The sequence below is a fragment of the Catharus ustulatus genome, chromosome 7 (genome assembly GCF_009819885.2).
Source record: "Catharus ustulatus isolate bCatUst1 chromosome 7, bCatUst1.pri.v2, whole genome shotgun sequence".
In the NCBI taxonomy this organism is placed as follows: Eukaryota; Metazoa; Chordata; class Aves; order Passeriformes; family Turdidae; genus Catharus; species Catharus ustulatus.
In genome coordinates this window covers 37,873,693-37,891,376 of record NC_046227.1, presented here as the reverse complement: position 1 = coordinate 37,891,376, position 17,684 = coordinate 37,873,693, and the positions used below count along the sequence as shown (strand labels likewise).

The following is a 17,684-nucleotide window of genomic DNA, read 5'->3' as shown; positions in this document are numbered from 1 at the left end:
GTAAGGCAGTAATAAACGAGGCACACATCCCCACTGATCCCTTTCCCATCCCAGCCCGCGCTCACCGTGTGGCCGCTGTCCCCGTGGCGGTGGCAGCCCACCAGTGACATGCCTCGCCCGTGGCGTAAACCAGGAGTAAGGCAGGAGTAAACAAGGAGTAAGGCAGTAATAAACCAGGCACACATTCCCACTGATCCCATCCCAGCCCACACTCACCGTGTGGCCGCTGTCCCCGCGGCGGTGGCAGCCTGCCCGGTGACACTCCTCGCCCGTGGCGTAAACCAGGAGTAAGGCAGGAGTAAACCAGGAGTAAGGCAGGAGTAAACCAGGAGTAAGGCAGGAGTAAGGCAGTAATAAACCAGGCACACATCCCCACTGATCCCTTTCCCATCCCAGCCTGCGCTCACCGTGTGGCCGCTGTCCCCGCGGCGGTGGCAGCCCGCCCGGTGGCACTCCTCGCCCGTGGCACACCTCTTGGTGACCGAGGTGCTCTGGCCCAGCGCTGTGAACAGGTGAGCTGTCAGGCAGTACTGAGTGCCTGCAGAAGAAAAATCCAGATGTTCACCCCAAAATCCCAACCTCTGGAACAGCGTTTCAGAATTACGCGCAACCCAGGAAAATATTCCCTGGACAGAATTATTTACAACTGGATCAAAAGAGCATTTAGCAAGAAATTAATTAGTGTGAAATCTTTGCTGACCCTTCAAAGCTCCTGCTTTTATTTAAATTACTAATTAGCACCATCATTTACACCTCTCTTTTTAGTTTTCTCCTTCTGGCAGCACGTTCCTCATTTGTTTCCTCATTCCTCTGCTTCTTCCCCCCTCCCACCATTCCTGGGAACGGCACCAGGAAGAAGAACCAGGAAATATTTCCATTTTTTTCTGTGTTTTATCCTGCTCAGCACAGGTGTGAGCCCCAGTCAGTCAGGTCCTGCTGCTCACAAAGAAACTTCACTTTGGGGGTGGGATCCAAGGGAAGGGAATAAAACTATGTAGGAAATCCTTCAGGTTTTTTAGGGTTTAAAGTTTCAAGTTTTAACTTGATTAAAGTTAATTTAATCTTTAAATTAATTCCTGGGAAGCACATAATTATATATACATACATATATATGTATATATACATATATATATTTGTTATTAATATTTTTATTATATATTCTATAAAACTGAGAGAGATGGAGATAAATAATTTTTCACTGTTGTTTTACGCCCTGAAGGGAATAAAGCTACAGAGGAAATTCTTCAGGTTTTTAAACAATATCTTTAAATTAACTCCTGGAAAGCAGATCACAATATATATACAAAGACAAACATATATGGTTAATTAATATTTATATATTATTAATAAATGTGTTCGTGGTTAATATTTTATTGTTATATATTATATAAAACTGAGAAAGATGGAGATAAATAATCTTTCACTGTTGCTTTACACTGGAAAATTTTCAGGTTTTTAAACAATAACTCTTGGGAAGCAGATCATTAGATATACACACAGATAAATATATATGGTTAATTGATATATTATTCAGAAATCTGTTTGTTGCTAATATTTTGTTATATATTATATAAAACTGAGAGAGATGGAGATAAATAATTTTTCACTGTTGTTTTACACTCTGGAATGGCCAAAATTGTCACGCCAGCAGAAATTCTCTGACTCAGCATTACCAATGACAAAAATGTGCTGGCTCATTAATCCCATGAACAGCCAGACTTCTGCCAGGGCTGAGTCAGGGAGTGAAATGTTGAATATATCAATTTATCAGGTTCAAATATCCCAAAGATCTCCCCAGCCCAGCCTTACTTTCAGGACACCACCTGTCCTCAGCCCATCTGTTGCAGTTGTAGTTGTCCACGGCGTTGTCACAGGTAAAGCACTTGAAACTGTTTGGGAATGGAGTGGCTTGGAAAGGATTAAAAAAAGTGTTAAAATATATTCAGTTGGAAAGTATTAAGGAAAAAAAAAGGAAAATGTTCAGAATTATGCTTGTACGTGCATGTGTTTGTAAAAATAAATTATATGTATTTACATCTTTTTGCTGTCAGACAAATAAAACAAGTTTGGCAGAAGGCTTTTTTTTTTTTCCCCTCTAGGCTTGAACCTAAAATATATCCTTAAAATATTTTGGATTATGAGAGTGAAAATAAATGTTTTCACTGTCATAATCCAAAATTGAGTTAGTGATTGAAAAAAACAGAAAAGAGGGAAGAGTTTCTCCCTCCTGATGGAATTTTGCACAGCAAACATAAATCTACATTTTCCTTTGATGGAAAAACTGCATTTCCAAAGCAGCTCCAGAGCTTCCACTTGGGAGGAGAAGTCGAATCCTTTAAACAAAAGGATCCAGAGGACTCTTTTAAAATCTTATTTCCATGATTTAAAAGAATGATTGGAAGCTGCAGGGTTCATTAGGGGCAGATATTATATCCAGCTATTATTTCCTGGCTGGTTTAATGATGCAGATAATGCAAATGAAGGGATGGAACTGCTGATACCAGATAAGAGGCAAAGAAAAAAATAAATAAATTATGCCATTAGTGCCAACTGGCTTCACAGGTCCCACGAGGTTTTTAATTACCTTCAGACTGAATTAATTGCATACAGCAACACCTATTCCTCCCCTTACAAAACCCCCAACAAGATAAAAGACCAAAACCACCTGTTCTGGGTTATTTACAGGGAAACCGCTGCATAATTTCCTCTGCGGGGAGACAGAAAAAATACAAAGAAAAGCCCTTAAAATGCCAAATTCTTCATGCACCTTTTAATTTGGCAACGTTGGTGATTTATTTTCATTTTGTCAACTTGTCAGATATTAAGGATAAAGTGCTGTGGGTGGAGAAGCCGAATATTTATTTTAAAGTTCCTGTGGAGACAAACAACAACTGAAACCTGAATGACTGAGAGGATAATAATTAAAATAATTAAAAATTGAAAATTTAAGCTAGAATTCCATACAGAAAAGAGCCAGAATTCCATAGAAGTGCTACTCACGGTCTAGTGGAGGCCTGATGTTGTGAAAGTTGATGTTCTCAGCTGAAAGCCAATTTCCTGAGAGGATGAGGAACGGGAGAACGGCTCCGGGCAGCGCGTGCCGGAACAGCCCCATCCCGGGCGTCACTGCACATGGAATTCCAGGCTCCTCAGGCCTGGAAAAACAAGGGGATTCATTATTCCCTGCGAATCCTGAGGATCTGAGCTGCAGGAGGAGAAATTTCCTGCTGGAAGCGTGGAAATCCAGCTGGGAATGCCGGCGAGGCGCGGAGCGGCGCAAAGCTGAGCTGGTGGTGCCTTCTGCTGGCCACAATCCCTCATAGAGGGCTTGAAATTCCAAAAAAAAAAAAAAAAGTCAAGCTCAAATTCAAGGTTATTTCTTTCTGAGCAATGGGAATCTTATAAATTGATATCTAGGTTGAGGTGCTTTAGATGCAGCTTGAAACAGTCTGGAATAAACGGCACCAAGGAAGAGAAATCTCAATTTTAACACCAACAACCAATCCCTTACCTGAGAGAAACAAATTTAACTTCAGACAAGCTGCACCATCTGAATTTTAAGTGCACCTCACACTCAAAATCACAGCACTGAAATTTCCAGGTGTAAATTCAATTTGTTTCTTTATGGGTGGATCCCAAGGGAATGCCTGGGGATGGCGCAGATGTTTGGGAGAAGCGCAGGGTGGAAAGTTCAGAGGGGTGAGATTCAACCACCCAAAATTTCATTTATTTGGGGCCCCCTGGCTGCTCTGCCAAGGCTTGAGAGAGAAGAGCTGAACCTTTAGCTCAGGTTGGTATTTAGATTCCCACACCTCCAGACAAACACGGGGAATTGTGGCAAATTCCAGTGACCCTGGAACCTGGTTCAGAGATTAAAAATCACAACCTCACTCCTCCCATGCAAATTCCCAGCAGGACAAACAAGCTGGAGTGGAGGCTCCTGCCAAACCAGAGCCAAAGGCATTCCCTCCAAATTTCCAGGCACACCCCGGCCAGAGTGGAAATGGAATTTCCAAGGAATTTCCCTCTTTTCTCTGCGTTTTTGGATTGGTTTGGGCATTTTTCCTTTTTCCAGTGGTGATGGTTTTGCCAAGCAAGCAAGCAACAGGATTTCAGGAACTGTGAATTTTATTGTGAATTTAACCACACTGCTTAAGCTCTGCTTATTAAATCCTGGCTTTATGGATACATTTCAGGAGATATTCCGAAACCACAGCCTACCTCTGCTCCCTGTGTGCTTCCAACACTTTTTTCCACAGGATTTCTTCTGGTTGCAGCCCAGGATCCAAAGAAGGATTAGGCAGAAGAACCTGTGGAGAACAAAGAGCAAAAGATCATCAAAATTCTGTTTTGAAGAAATAAATTAGCATTGAATCAAGATAAAATTAGGTTTTTATAATGAAATATCCAAAGAAGCTCTTGGACTACACAATATGGCTCTTTCTGCGGCAGAAATTGAAATTCCCTCCTTCCTGGGATATCCCAGTGCCATCAAAGACAAACAAAAGACAAAAAGTGAAGGAATGAGGCTCAGCCCATCCCTGAGGATGAGTTTCCTCCAGCAAAACCATCCCTGAGGGAATGACCTGGGTGGGACCACACGAGTGAATATTCCCATTCCAGAGATATCCCAACTTTCCACACGAGTGAACATTCCCATTCCAGAGATATCCCAACTTTCCACACGAGTGAATATTCCCATTCCAGAGATATCCCAACTTTCCACACGAGTGAATATTCCCATTCCAGAGATATCCCAACTTTCCACATGAGTTTTGCCCAAAACAGAACAGATCAGCAGCAAAGACAAATCTCTCCCAAAGAGATGAACAAATGTGTGGAGTTGATGCAAGTCCTGGAATTCCAATGGTCCTAATGATCTCATCCTGTGCCCTCGTTTCCCAGTTTTCTTGGAGCTTAATTTAATCCAGTTTTCTTGGCTCGTTTTTTGTGCCTCAAGTCATCGCTCTCCTTCCTGGATCCCTTTGTGATAAACTGTGTTTATCCTGGAATTCCAGGATGGTTTGGGTTGGAAGGGAATTTAAAGCCCATCCAGTTCCACCTCTAGCTTGCTCCAAGCCCTTCCAACCTGGCCTGGGACACATCCTTGGAATAACTCAAGCAACCCAGTTTTGATCATGAATTTCACAAGATTTCAGTGCATTTCAAGCACTTTAAAATTATTTCCATTCTACTCAGTGTGAAGGGAGGGAATGGAACCACTCCAACATTTCCAAGACTTCTCTCCTTGCCCTTTATTTGCTGCTGGCCTGAGGAAACTCTGCCTTTATGGGCTGTAACTGGATCTGGAGCACCTGGACAGCAAATAATAAAAGGTACAATTCCATTTGTGCCAGTTTGCTGCCGACCCAGGCTCCCCCTCGAGCCAAATGGAAAATTTTAGGGAATATAAACACAGAAAGGCTCAGTAAATCGACCTCCCAACCTGATGTAGTCAAAGGTGTCCTTGTTTGCCAAGCAATAAATAATGGATGTTGTTTGCCACGGGCTTGGTTACACAGCTGCACCACGAGGGCGTCCTCAGATCAAGTAAGAAAATATTGGCCCCAAATTCTCTTTCATATCTCACCCAGAATCTTTCAAAAGCTTATTTTCCTTCCTTATCTCTGTCGTGCTGGCAGATAATATTATCTAGCAGTGTGGGTAAATGTTTCATTAGGCCCAATTAGGAGCTCTCATTAACGAAGGGGGGAAAAATCTGTCACAACATGGAAGATTAATTCTATCAACAACAGAAAAAATTCCAACTTTCCTGGGGGAGGGAAGACAATCCAAAAGGGAAGGGCTATAAAAAAACCTGTGACTAAAACTAAAAATTCCAATATTCCAGGAGGTTGGAACCTCGCAGGGCAGGATGGAAAATTCGGGAGCAGCACCCCATTTCTGATTTTAATAACATTTCTTTTAATAAAATATTTTAATAATTTTTTAAAAAATAAAACTCCAGTATGTCTTCATTGTTTTTCCTGGCAGGCTCAGTGAGCAGACTGAACATCAGATATGGAATGCAAATGAAACTTCCTCCTGTCATTTAGTGAGCAAATTTCAAGTAAAATTTCAGGTAAAAAAAAAAATCAGGTAAAAAAAAAAATCAGATAATTGCAAATGTTTCTGTTCAGCTTGTTAAGAAGCACTTCAGGACATCAGAATTTTTCCTCCTCTGCTGGGTGTTCACTCTCTGGTTACTCATGGTCAGATCCACTGAGGAATTTGATGAAATATTCTGTGAATTCAATATTGTTAAATCTAAATATTCTGTGAATTTAATACTGTTAAACCTAATTATTCTGTAAATTTAATATTGTGGAACCAAATCTCGAGGAAAAGCAACAACAACAAAAAAAGCTGCTTATTCCTGTAATCTCTTTTCTCCAGAGCCAGATTAAATTCCAATTTCCAGTCTTGCACAGGTGAGGACACAGAAAGGAATTTTCTGTTCACCTGACTCAAATCCCAGAGGCCACAAAGGAAATTCAACTTGGCTAAAAGGGCAAAAAGAGCTCCTTGGCTCCCCCATTCTCAAGTTCTCCTCTGGAGATCATTTAATTCCTGCAAAACTCAGCCACTGAAGGAGTGGACAGAACAAATTATTTTAAAAAATAATAGCAGGAACATTTAAAATAATTTACACATTTAAAATAATGTGTAAAATGTGTTTATTTTCTTTTAATTTAAAATAAAAAGGTGGGGAGAAGTAAATATTTTGATAAATTAACAACTCCCCCCCCAAAAAAAAAGAAAATATTGCAGATCTACAAATTTAAAACCCTTTGCTATGGAAGCTTTATATATTTTTTTTTTCTCTGTTAAGTCTATTTTTTCACCTTTTACCTCAGTGTGTTATTATCAGCCCCTAAAAACCACATCAATACAAGATTTTTTTAATCCTGCCACGTTCCTCACATCCAGCAGCAATCCAAATATTCCTGCACACTCTTATTTTCCAACACGAAAAATGTGGCACAAAATAAAACTGCTCCAACAAAACTGAGCAAATTCTGTGTATTTCCATACAATTACATTAATTAATTCTGTATATTTCTATACAATTATATTAATTCTGTATATTTCTACACAATTATATTAATTAATTTTGTATATTTCTATACAGTTATATTAATTCTGTATATTTGTATACAGTTACATTAATTAATTCTGTATATTTCTATACAATTACATTAATTAATTCTGTATATTTCTACACAGTTATGTTAATTCTGTATATTTCTACACAATTATATTAATTCTGTATATTTCTACACAATTACATTAATCAATTCTGTATATTTCTATACAGTTATATTAATTCTGTATATTTCTATACAATTACATTAATTAATTCTGTGTATTTCTATACAGTTATATTAATTCTGTATATTTCTATACAATTACATTAATTATTTCTGCATATTTCTATACAGTTACATTAATTAATTCTGCATATTTGTATGCAATTACATTAATTAATTCTGTGTATTTCTATGCAGTTACATTAATTAATTCTGTATATTTCTCCACAATTGCATTCATTAATAAATGGATTTACAGCTGCACATCAACAAAACAAAGCCTGAAAAAAATTTGCCAAATTCAACATCTTGAATCCCAAGTGTGCAAAATTGTGAGTGTGAGCTACCCCCAAACATGGAAAGGTTAAAAAAAACAAATCCTTGAAGAATCTTTAATTATTCCTGCACTGAAAATTCGAGGTGAGCACTGTGGGGTGACAGAGGAGGGAAAACAGGGAAGAGAGAGGCAGGATGGGCTGGATCCATGGGATAATTAAATAAAAATATGGACACAAGGGTCAGGACAAATTAATTAGTGGAGAATTTAAAAAAAAATTAGCTGAATCAGGAGATTTTAGATATTCTTCTTTTAGGGTTTTTTTAAGCCTGGAGGATTCTACAGCACAAAATTACCCAGCCAGGGGAAAGCTCCCCCTTCCACAATGGGAAAGATTGAGGAAGCAATAAAGTTTATTACAGAGGGGGAAAATAAAGAGATTCAACAACCTTTTGAAATAAGAGAACTTGATGCTGCAATTCTGAGCTCTCACTCATCCACCAGGAATGAAATTGGGGACTGAAAAAAACAGAATCAACATTCCTGACCAATTCTGGTGCTGTTCAATCAGCTGGAATGTCAGGATAAAGGGATGCTGCTCCAAAAAAAAAACCGAAAAAAATTCCTCAGTGCCTCTTAAAATATTCTAAAAATATTCTGAATATTGTAATACCTACAGAGAAACGGATGAAGGGGACAGCTTGGACAATTGCAGCTTTTAAAAGGTAATTTAAGATATTAATTCATCCTCATCAAAATCTTTGGCTGCTGAAGGTCATTTAATTCATAAGGCCAAGGAGATAAAGGGTGCTGATGGTTTCAATGCAATGAAAATCAGAGTTTAAAAAAATAGAATTTTTCAGGATTAAATGTTGAAGGTCCCCAAACCCTTCCAGCTGCAGGAGGGACCCAGCCCGAGCTGCTCATCCCAAAATGTGCAAGAGAGGCCAAGAGCAAAATGCTGATCCCAGTTTGGATCCACGTGCACTCACCACACTGATATTCATTAATTTATTTTGTTTTCACTCAGAGTCAGGATTGAATGCTTGAGAAACACATTTTTTATTTATTAAATTTTATCTGAAGTACAGAGAGCTCTGTAAAACTTTCACCTATCAAGTTAAAAGTGAGAAAATGGAGGTGCATTTAGCTATTTAATTAAAAACTAACATTATTTCTACTTTTGATTCAATAACCAAACACCTGAGACCTGCAGTACATCTAATTCAAAAGCTACAACCTGAAATCATGAAGGAACAAGAACGAAGAAGAGACAATGCCTAAAAATGTCCATTTTGTTCCATATTTGTTACTATATTCTAAAAACAAATTCAAAACTCTTCACCATGTGAAATTACATTTTAATTCAATTAGACACCAGTGATTCTAATTTTATCACTCAAATTTGGAATCCTTCCCCAGGGCCTCAATTCAAAGTTTTGGGGGTCTGTTTATGAAATTTTCTTTAAGGTACAGACAGCTCTGTAAAACTTTCACCTATCAAGTTAAAAGTGAGAAAATGGAGGTGTATTGTGCTAGTTACAAGGCTATTTAATTAAAAACCAACATCTGCATTATTTCTACTTTTGATTCAATAACTAAACACCTGAGACCTGCACTCAGTATTATCTAATTCAAAACCTACAGCCTGAAATCATGAAGGAGCAAGAAGGAAGAAAAGACAATGCCTAAAAATGTCCATTTTGTTTCATACTTATTGCTATATTCTAAAACAAATTTAAAACTCTTCACCATGTGAAATTACATTTTAATTCAACTAGACACCAGTGATTCTAATTTTATCACTCAAATTTGGAATCCTTCCCCAGGGCCTCAAGTCAAAGTTTTGGGGGTCTGTTTATGAAATTTTATTTGAAGTACAGAGAGGTCTGTAAAACTTTCACCTACCAAGTTAAAAGTGAGAAAATGGAGGTGCATTTAGCTATTTAATTAAAAACAAACATCTATATTATCTGCTTTTGATTCAATAACCAAACACCTGTGACCTGCAGTACATCTAATTCAAAAACTACAACCTGAAATAATGAAGGAACAAGAAGGAAGAAGAGACAATGCCCAAGAATGTCCATTTTGTTCCATATTTATTACAAATTTAAAACTCTTCACCATAAGAAATTGCAAATTTTAATTCAATTAGACACCAGTGATTCTAATTTTATCACTCAATTTTGGAAGCCTTCCACTATCCCAAAGCCCCACCCAACCTGGTCTTGGACACTTCCAGGCAAACCCCAAATTTCTGCACATTTTATGCAGAAGAAAAAACTCAATTTACAAAATTCAGCCGTGAAAACACAGCAATTATCACCCCACCATCCTTCAGTTCTCCCTGTACAATCCCACAGCAGGATGAATAATTAAATCTATGGGATCAAACCTACACTCATCTAATGGATTTGGAACATTCCTGACAGCAAAAATCCCATTAAAATATTCACCAGCTTATTCCAAATCACACTCTGCACCACCACAGTAAATAATTATGGCAGGAAGGATTTTTAGGGGGAAAAAAATAATAAAATAATAAATAAAATAGTAAAATAATAAAATAATAAAATAATGAAATAATAAAATAATAAAATTATGAAATAATGAAATAATGAAATAATGAAATAATGAAATAACAAAATAATAAAATAATGAAATAATGAAATAAAATAATGAAATAATGAAATAATGAAATAATAAAATTAAAAAATTAAAAAATTCCACTTTTCCTCACAGGACAAAGAATGAATCTAGAATTTTAAAAATTCATGTATATTTTGATTTTTGCAGCCATCTAAACATGAAAATGGCAATTCTGCCTGGGTCAGAGTGAGGAGATGCTGGAGCAGGGCTGGAATTCCTCCTGCTCTTATCAGAAACAGCACAAAGTGCTGGGCAGAGATAAAGTTCTCCATCTCTTATCAAAAATGGGGTCAGAAAGTTAACTCAGGCAGGGTTTTACAGCTTCAACCTTCAGAAAAAAAAAGCCAAATTTGGAGACAAAAAACAAAAGGGGTACGTGAGAAGTGAGGCAAAGACAAGAGGGAAATAATTTAAATAATCTGAGAAATCAATAAGCAGGCACAAGAAAATTCATTCACTGCTGCAAGAGCCTCCCCAGAAATGATTCCAGAGGCAAATGAGAAATTATCATTATTCATAATAAGGTTTAAGTGCTCTCCAAAATGTCAACAGGCAAAGGAAAAATCCATCTATTACCAGGTTAAGGGACCAATTTCTCCCATGCAAGGCAAGTACTCAGCCCTCCCATTTTTCCAATATTGAGGAATAATTGCACACATTAAATATATTTAATCTGTGAGAGACTGGGAGGGATCTGTTGGCAGCCAGAAATGTTGTGGTTTTATTTCACAATTTGAATTTTACACTTGATAACCTCAAAAGAAGGAAAAAAAAAAAGCCAAACCCTAAATGCCAGCCCCATTTCAAAATTCAGTATATAACCTAGTGGGATGATGTCCATCCCTAAAGAACAGACACAGCCAGGATTTATTCAGTGCTGAAATGAAAGCAAAAAGGAATTTTTTGTCCATGAAAAATGAAAAGTCACAGGAATTCCTGCAGAACAGAAGGAAAAGGTGATGACAAACCAGGATGAACTTCAACCCACTCAGGGCTGGATTTACACCGAGGTGCAAACCAAAACAAGGTTCCTTCTCCATCTTTACAACCATCTATAAATTAAAATTTAAAAAATTAGAAATAATTGGCAGCTCCAGCAGCTCCCCTGACTGTGACACCCCAAAAAGCGATTTTGTTGTTGTCATCACCTCCTGTTGGATAAATTCCTCTGAGCTGGCAGAATTCCCTGGCTCTGGAATAACAGAGAACCAGAACTGTGACAGCCCTTGCTGCCACCTGGCCTCTCTTCAAAGCTTTGGAAGAGGAAAAAACAGGGTGGGGTGAAAAAAAATAAAATAATAATAATCCAAATTTAATTATAAATCGAGCTGCAGAATCCCATCCAGGTGAAATTCTCCTGCCTGGTGCCACGAAAGCTGGGACAGGAAATTTTTGTCACAAGGAGGAGTTGAGATGCTCCTCCTCACCCAGTTGGGGGAAATTTTGGTGATTTTGCTGCAGGTTGGAGGTTCTGGAACAGGACAGGGAGAGGATGGAGGTGTGGCTGTGCTCTCCCAATGTCCAAAAGAATTTCCTCCCTTTGCTGCTGGATTTGTGGTTTTGGGGTCATCCATAATTTCTCTTTATTCTCCTTTCTCTCCTCGTTATTCTTGTCAGATTTGTTTTAATCCCTCCTTTAGGAAACAGTGAGAGGAGGGTGGAAAACCCAAGAGGAGCCACAGTAGAAATGTCTTTAAACTGAATTCTTCCAGATCTCCCACACAAAAATCTCTCCTGGATTTCCCTGCAAATCCAGAAATCTTTTTGTCTCACCTATTTTTTTTTTTCTGAGCTGCAAAGAAATCTGATTTGATAATTCCCTATTCCAACTCCATGTAAATGCACCCCTCAGGTTTAGTGTGAGCCTGACACCTCAGCAGGAAAAGAATAAATTAATAAATGGAATAAAGAGTAAAGATCTCTGCAGCCATTCCACAAAACACAGGAGCAGCTAAGGGTGCTGGACAAACTGCATTTACTTAAATATATATATATATATTAAATAAATAAAATAAATTAAATTACTCCTTGCAGTGTCAACTGCTATTCCAACATTGAGAATTGTCAAAAATAACACCAATAAAGTGCTAAGCTGACCACTGTCTGTGATATGTGTAAATAAACAAAAAAACAGCTTTTATTGGGTATTTTTTATTTAATTGAAAGCAACTGCTGCTTGAGTGAAGACACTGCAGTGTTCTAGGAAGTGAAATCACAAAGTGAAATCACAATAAAAGTTCTCCACAATTCACACATGAGGAAAGAAGAAATATTCTTTTTTTTTTTTTTCTTTCTTTCTTTTTTTTTTTTTTTTTTTTGAGACAATCTGGATGCAAACCCAGATTTCTGCTGCTGGATCCCAAACTTTGTGGGGCTTTGTGACAAATTCCTCTTTCAGAAACACATCCCACACACCTGCCATTGTCAAAGCCTGGATTTAAAGCACAAAACCTGCTCTGCCTCCTCAGCCTTTGCTTACTCAGGCTTGACACTCACTGAAAAATCAGAATGCAAAAGTTTGTGCTGCATAATCCCTTTCCTTACAGGAACCTGCCTGCCCTCCCCAAATTTTGTGTTTTGCTTGTAAAAATGCTGAGCAGGGGTTTCAGTTCTCACAATAAATCTGTGCTGTGTGTCTGACATTTCCTCCCATTATTGCTGAAAATACTTCGTTTTTTTTTTTTTTTCTCCCAACCCCTGTATAAAAATCCCTCAGAAACTCTCTACATTCCCACAAATGCCACACTTTTCTATTTGGGATTTTACTTTTTAATCGACCTGTCTTAACAAACAGCACGTGGTGCTTTGTGCTGCACTTTTTGACACATTAAAATATGAATTATACCAATTATTCCATGTGGGAAGGATGCCCAGAAGAGCTGTGGGGTTCAAATAAGAGGAGCTAGGAGAACCCAAACTGTCCCATGATCTAGAAGAAGATTTTAAAAAAATAATAAAATTCCAAAATCTCTGTCTTTACAGCACATTTTTAACATTTCTACAGGGCAGGGGTAAAACCCACAGGAAATGCAAGAATTGAGTCACACACAAATTCCTGAAGATCTGCACCATGAGTTTTTCCTGAGAAGTGGCAGCATGGGGAATTATTTAGGGCACAGCTGAAGCACTGATGCATTAACTTAGAAGAAAAAAAAATTCACTATTTAAAAAAAAAAAGTGCTTTTTTTCCCTCCAGCAACACTGTCTTCTAAACCAAGACACTCAGCACCCCAAGGGCCTTGGGGCAGGATGGCAGGGGGTGCTGAGGAGAGGGAAAAGCCTTTGGGGAGGAAGGGGACAGCCCAAGGTGACAATAATCCCACTTTTCCAGCCCTCAGGGTGATGGTGGGACTGTCTGATCCTCCCAAATGGCAATTCCTGCAATTTCTGCCTCCCTGCCCAGGGTGTGCTGAGTTTAGAAATCAGATTTTTTAATCAGCTGTCAAAGATTGCTCCCATTGACACCATCACAGGAGATTTCCAAGGGTTTGAGTGAATTGGGCATCTCCAAATGTAACAATCCTTTTTTTTCCCCTTTTTTTTTAGCTGGATCAGTTTTCTTCCCAAGCTCATCCTGGCAGTGCTGGAGGCAGAAAAACCCAAAACCCCCAACCCACAGCACCTGGGAAATGCAGCACTGAGGGTGAGAATTTCATTTTGGACCATTGAACGACTCTGCTCCCACACCACAATTAAAACCATTAAAAATTGAGTTTTTCCCCCCTTTGAGGTGACTGCCACAGGATCAAGCAGAGCCTGCAGGAACACAGCAGCAGCTCAGGCTCTGCTCCCAGTGAACTCCAGCTTGCCTTAAAACCAAGCCTAGCCCTTCCCAGGCGCTCCCAGCCCTTCCTGACATTCCTGGCGTGTTTGGGGCTGGAGCAGGGCAGCTCAGCTCCCAGGCTGTGCTCAGGTGAGCTCACACAGGTGAGCCCAAATCCAGCCCCTGCTGGAGGCAAACAGCGCCCAGGGAAAGCCTGAGGGGCTCTGGCAGCAAAATCAGGGAAGGGTGGGGGTTTGTCCCAAAAAAATTCCCGTTTTGGGAGGCACGGGATGCTGGGTTTGAGCTGGTTCTGCTGTTGGTATTCCAGGAGAGGGATTTGGGACAAGGGATGTAGGGACAGGACACAGGGAATGGCTCCACTGCCAGAGGGAAGGGATGGGTATTGGGATATTGGGAATTGGGATATTGAGAACTGGGGTATTGGGGTTTGGGAATTGGGGGATTGGGATATTGGGATACTGGGATACTGGGATGTTGGGATATTGGGAATTGGGATACTGGGATATTTGGAATTGGGATGTTGGGATATTGGGATACTGGGAATTGGGATATTGGGATATTGGGGTATGGGGATATTGGGAATTGAGGTATTGGGATATTGGATATTGGGAATTAGGATATTGGGATATTGGGGTATTTGGATATTGGCAATTGGGATATTGGGAATTGGGGTATTGGGATGTTGGGATATTGAGGTATTGGGAATTTGGATATTGGGATATTGGAAATTTGGATATTGGGATATTGGGGTATTGGGGTATTGGGATATTGGATATTGGGAATTAGGATATTGGGATATTGGGGTATTTGGATATTGGCAATTGGGATATTGGGAATTGGGGTATTGGGATGTTGGGATATTGAGGTATTGGGAATTTGGATATTGGGATATTGGAAATTTGGATATTGGGATATTGGGGTATTTGGATATTGGGATATTGGGGTATTTGGATATTGGGAATTGGGGTATTTGGATATTGGGAATTGGGGTATTGGGATATTGGAACATTGGGATATTGGGATATTGGGATACTGGGATATTGGGGTATTGGAACATTGGGATATTGGGAATTCCTGGCTGGGTTGGAATTCCCAGAGCAGCTGTGGATGCCCCTGATCCCTGGAAGTGCCCAAGGCCAGGCTGGAGCTCCCTGGGATGGTGGGAGCTGTCCCAGCCATGGCAGGGCTGGATTGGGATGGTTTTTAGGATCCCAACCCAAACCTGATTCTCTTTAGATAAAGGAAAAGCAGGAACTGGTGAGGGACAGAGCAGTCAAACAATTCAGGAAGTCAAAGATCTGGAAAAAGACACAAAATCCGAGGAGAGGCCGTGCCTGAGAAGGGAATTAGGGAAGAACAAAGCCTGGAGCAGTGCTGGCAGTGAGAAATTCTGCCACTGCCAACCTGCCCAGCCCTGCAGCCACGCTGAACATAATCCAGGATTTAATGTGGATTCCATCCAGGAGCTGCCAGGGAGGGTTGGATCCCCATCCCTGAGGTGCCCCAGGAATTCCTGGAGGTGGCACTCGGAGCTCTGGGCTGGGGACAGGATGGGCATTGGGCACAAACTTTTCCTGGGATTCCACAACCCTTCCATGCTTCTCTAATTGATTTTTTTTTAGTGGGATTGGCCAGAAGATGAAGGCAAAGTTGCCTAGTGGAAGCTGGAGGTAAAATCCTGCATTAGGAACTGCACGCACAACAAAACACACCCAAAAAAGGCACCAGAAGATTCTGGGTTATAATATATATTATATAATATATAATATATAATATATAATATATAATATATAATATATAATATATAATATATAACACATAATACATAATATATTATATATTATATATATTATATAATTTATAATATATAATATATAACACATAATACATAATATATAATATATAATATAGTCTATACTTTATATTATAATTATAATATAATAATATAATGTATATAATAATATATCATATAATATATAATAATTATATATAATATGTTCTATATTCTATACTTTATAATATATATAATATATAACATATAATATATTATATATTATATATTATATATTATATATTATATATTATATATTATATATTATATATTATATATTATATATTATATATTATATATTATATATCATATATTATATATTATATATTACATATCATATATTATATTTATGGTTTTTAGGTGGATCAGTTTTCTTCCCAATCTCATCCCTGCAGTTCTGGAGGCAGAGAAACCCAAAACCCCCAACCCACAGCACCTGGGAAATGCAGCACTGAGGGTGAGAATTTAATTTTGGACCATTTAACGACTCTGCTCCCACACCACAATTAAAACCATTAAAAACTGAGTTTTTTCCCCCCTTTGAGGTGACTGCCACAGGATCAAAGTCCATAATTGTCCCAATCCCCAAGGGGAGGGGGCTCATTCCAGAGGAGCTGATAAACTCCTGGCACAGTTTAGTGACAAACAAAGGTACTTTGAGAAACTCCGGAGTGCCAAGGAGACTCCAAGCTGGAATTTGCAATTTTCCCAGCCTGAAGAAAGCAGGGTGGCTGATTCCATGGCCTGGAGCCAAGGGAATTTCTGAGTTCCACACCTGGAGGTCACACACTTTGCACCCCAAGGCTCCTCTTTTTCTTTTTTTATCCCCACTCACAAATCCCATCTCGTTTGAAGCCCAGTTTTTAATTGGGGATCATTCCGAGCAAGTGCGTGGGGTTTATTTAGAAACAAGGAGAATATAATGAGAACTCAAGAAGAATTGTTTCCTTCTGTGCAGTGAAAGACACCACAAGCTCGTTTTAGATGAGCTGAAATGTGGTTTTAATGCTCACTTCAGGCAAAAAACTTGGGCCTGGCCTGGAGAAAACCCCAGACATTAAAATAAACAATTCTCTATTTCTTGATGACAGGGACAACAAACAAGCCCATGCTCCACATCCATTCCTGACACTTCAAGAGAGCAGGAACTGCAGATTAAAGAATGTGCAAAGTCCTTGGAGGAGAGCTGATCCCTGGGGAAAGATTGCTTTGGGTTTCAAATGGGGAATCACGTTTTGAAGTTTTCTCAAAGTGCTACCCAGCAAAAAGAACCCGTGTTTGGTTGGGTTTAAAAGTGATGAAAGCACAGAGGAAAATATGTTGGGATGAACAGAAACCTCAAAGAAAGCACCAGCAGATTCCAGCAGGATTGATCTGTTTGGTTTTTTTTTTTTAACCAGGAGCTGCAATGCTTGGATTTATGGCTTCAAACATGGTCTGAAGCCTTGCACTTGGTACAAGTTAATTTTTAAAAAAAAGGATTTTAACCTCTCATATTCTCAGATGTTTCTTCTAATTTCCCACTCTCCATCCAGGCCCATTGGCAACTTCCAGGGAATTCTCCTGGTTTTTCCTTTGTATTTAAATAAGTTTCACTAAAAACACATTGGTTGGGTCTCACTCTATTACAGAAAAAAAAATCTCCCAGAATTTAATTTCTGGCAAATATTTGCCACATTTTCCAAACAAAAAGGTTGTGGTGGTGGTTTGGGTTGGGTTTTCCCCCTTCCCTCCAAAAAAATAAGCAGGCATATATTTAAAATGTTTTAATTGCCCCAATTTGCTCCCATGCCTGCAATACAAATTAAAGCCTGGAATTCACAAAGAGAA

The 17,684-nt window shown here is 38.9% G+C and overlaps 1 protein-coding gene across 1 annotated transcript in view; it reads right to left on the bottom strand.

Moving 5' to 3' along the window:
• Positions 1-17,684, bottom strand: part of LYPD6B (LY6/PLAUR domain containing 6B) — a 39,018-nt gene that overhangs the window by 2,154 nt on the left and 19,180 nt on the right. Inside the window, exons 2-5 of the mRNA XM_033064982.1 lie at positions 4,222-4,310; positions 3,001-3,155; positions 1,810-1,908; positions 408-538 (exon numbers count right to left, since the gene is read on the bottom strand). Of these exons, the coding sequence (XP_032920873.1) occupies positions 408-538; positions 1,810-1,908; positions 3,001-3,115 (345 nt within the window). The 5' untranslated portion in view covers positions 3,116-3,155; positions 4,222-4,310. The remainder of the gene's footprint in view (positions 1-407; positions 539-1,809; positions 1,909-3,000; positions 3,156-4,221; positions 4,311-17,684) is intronic.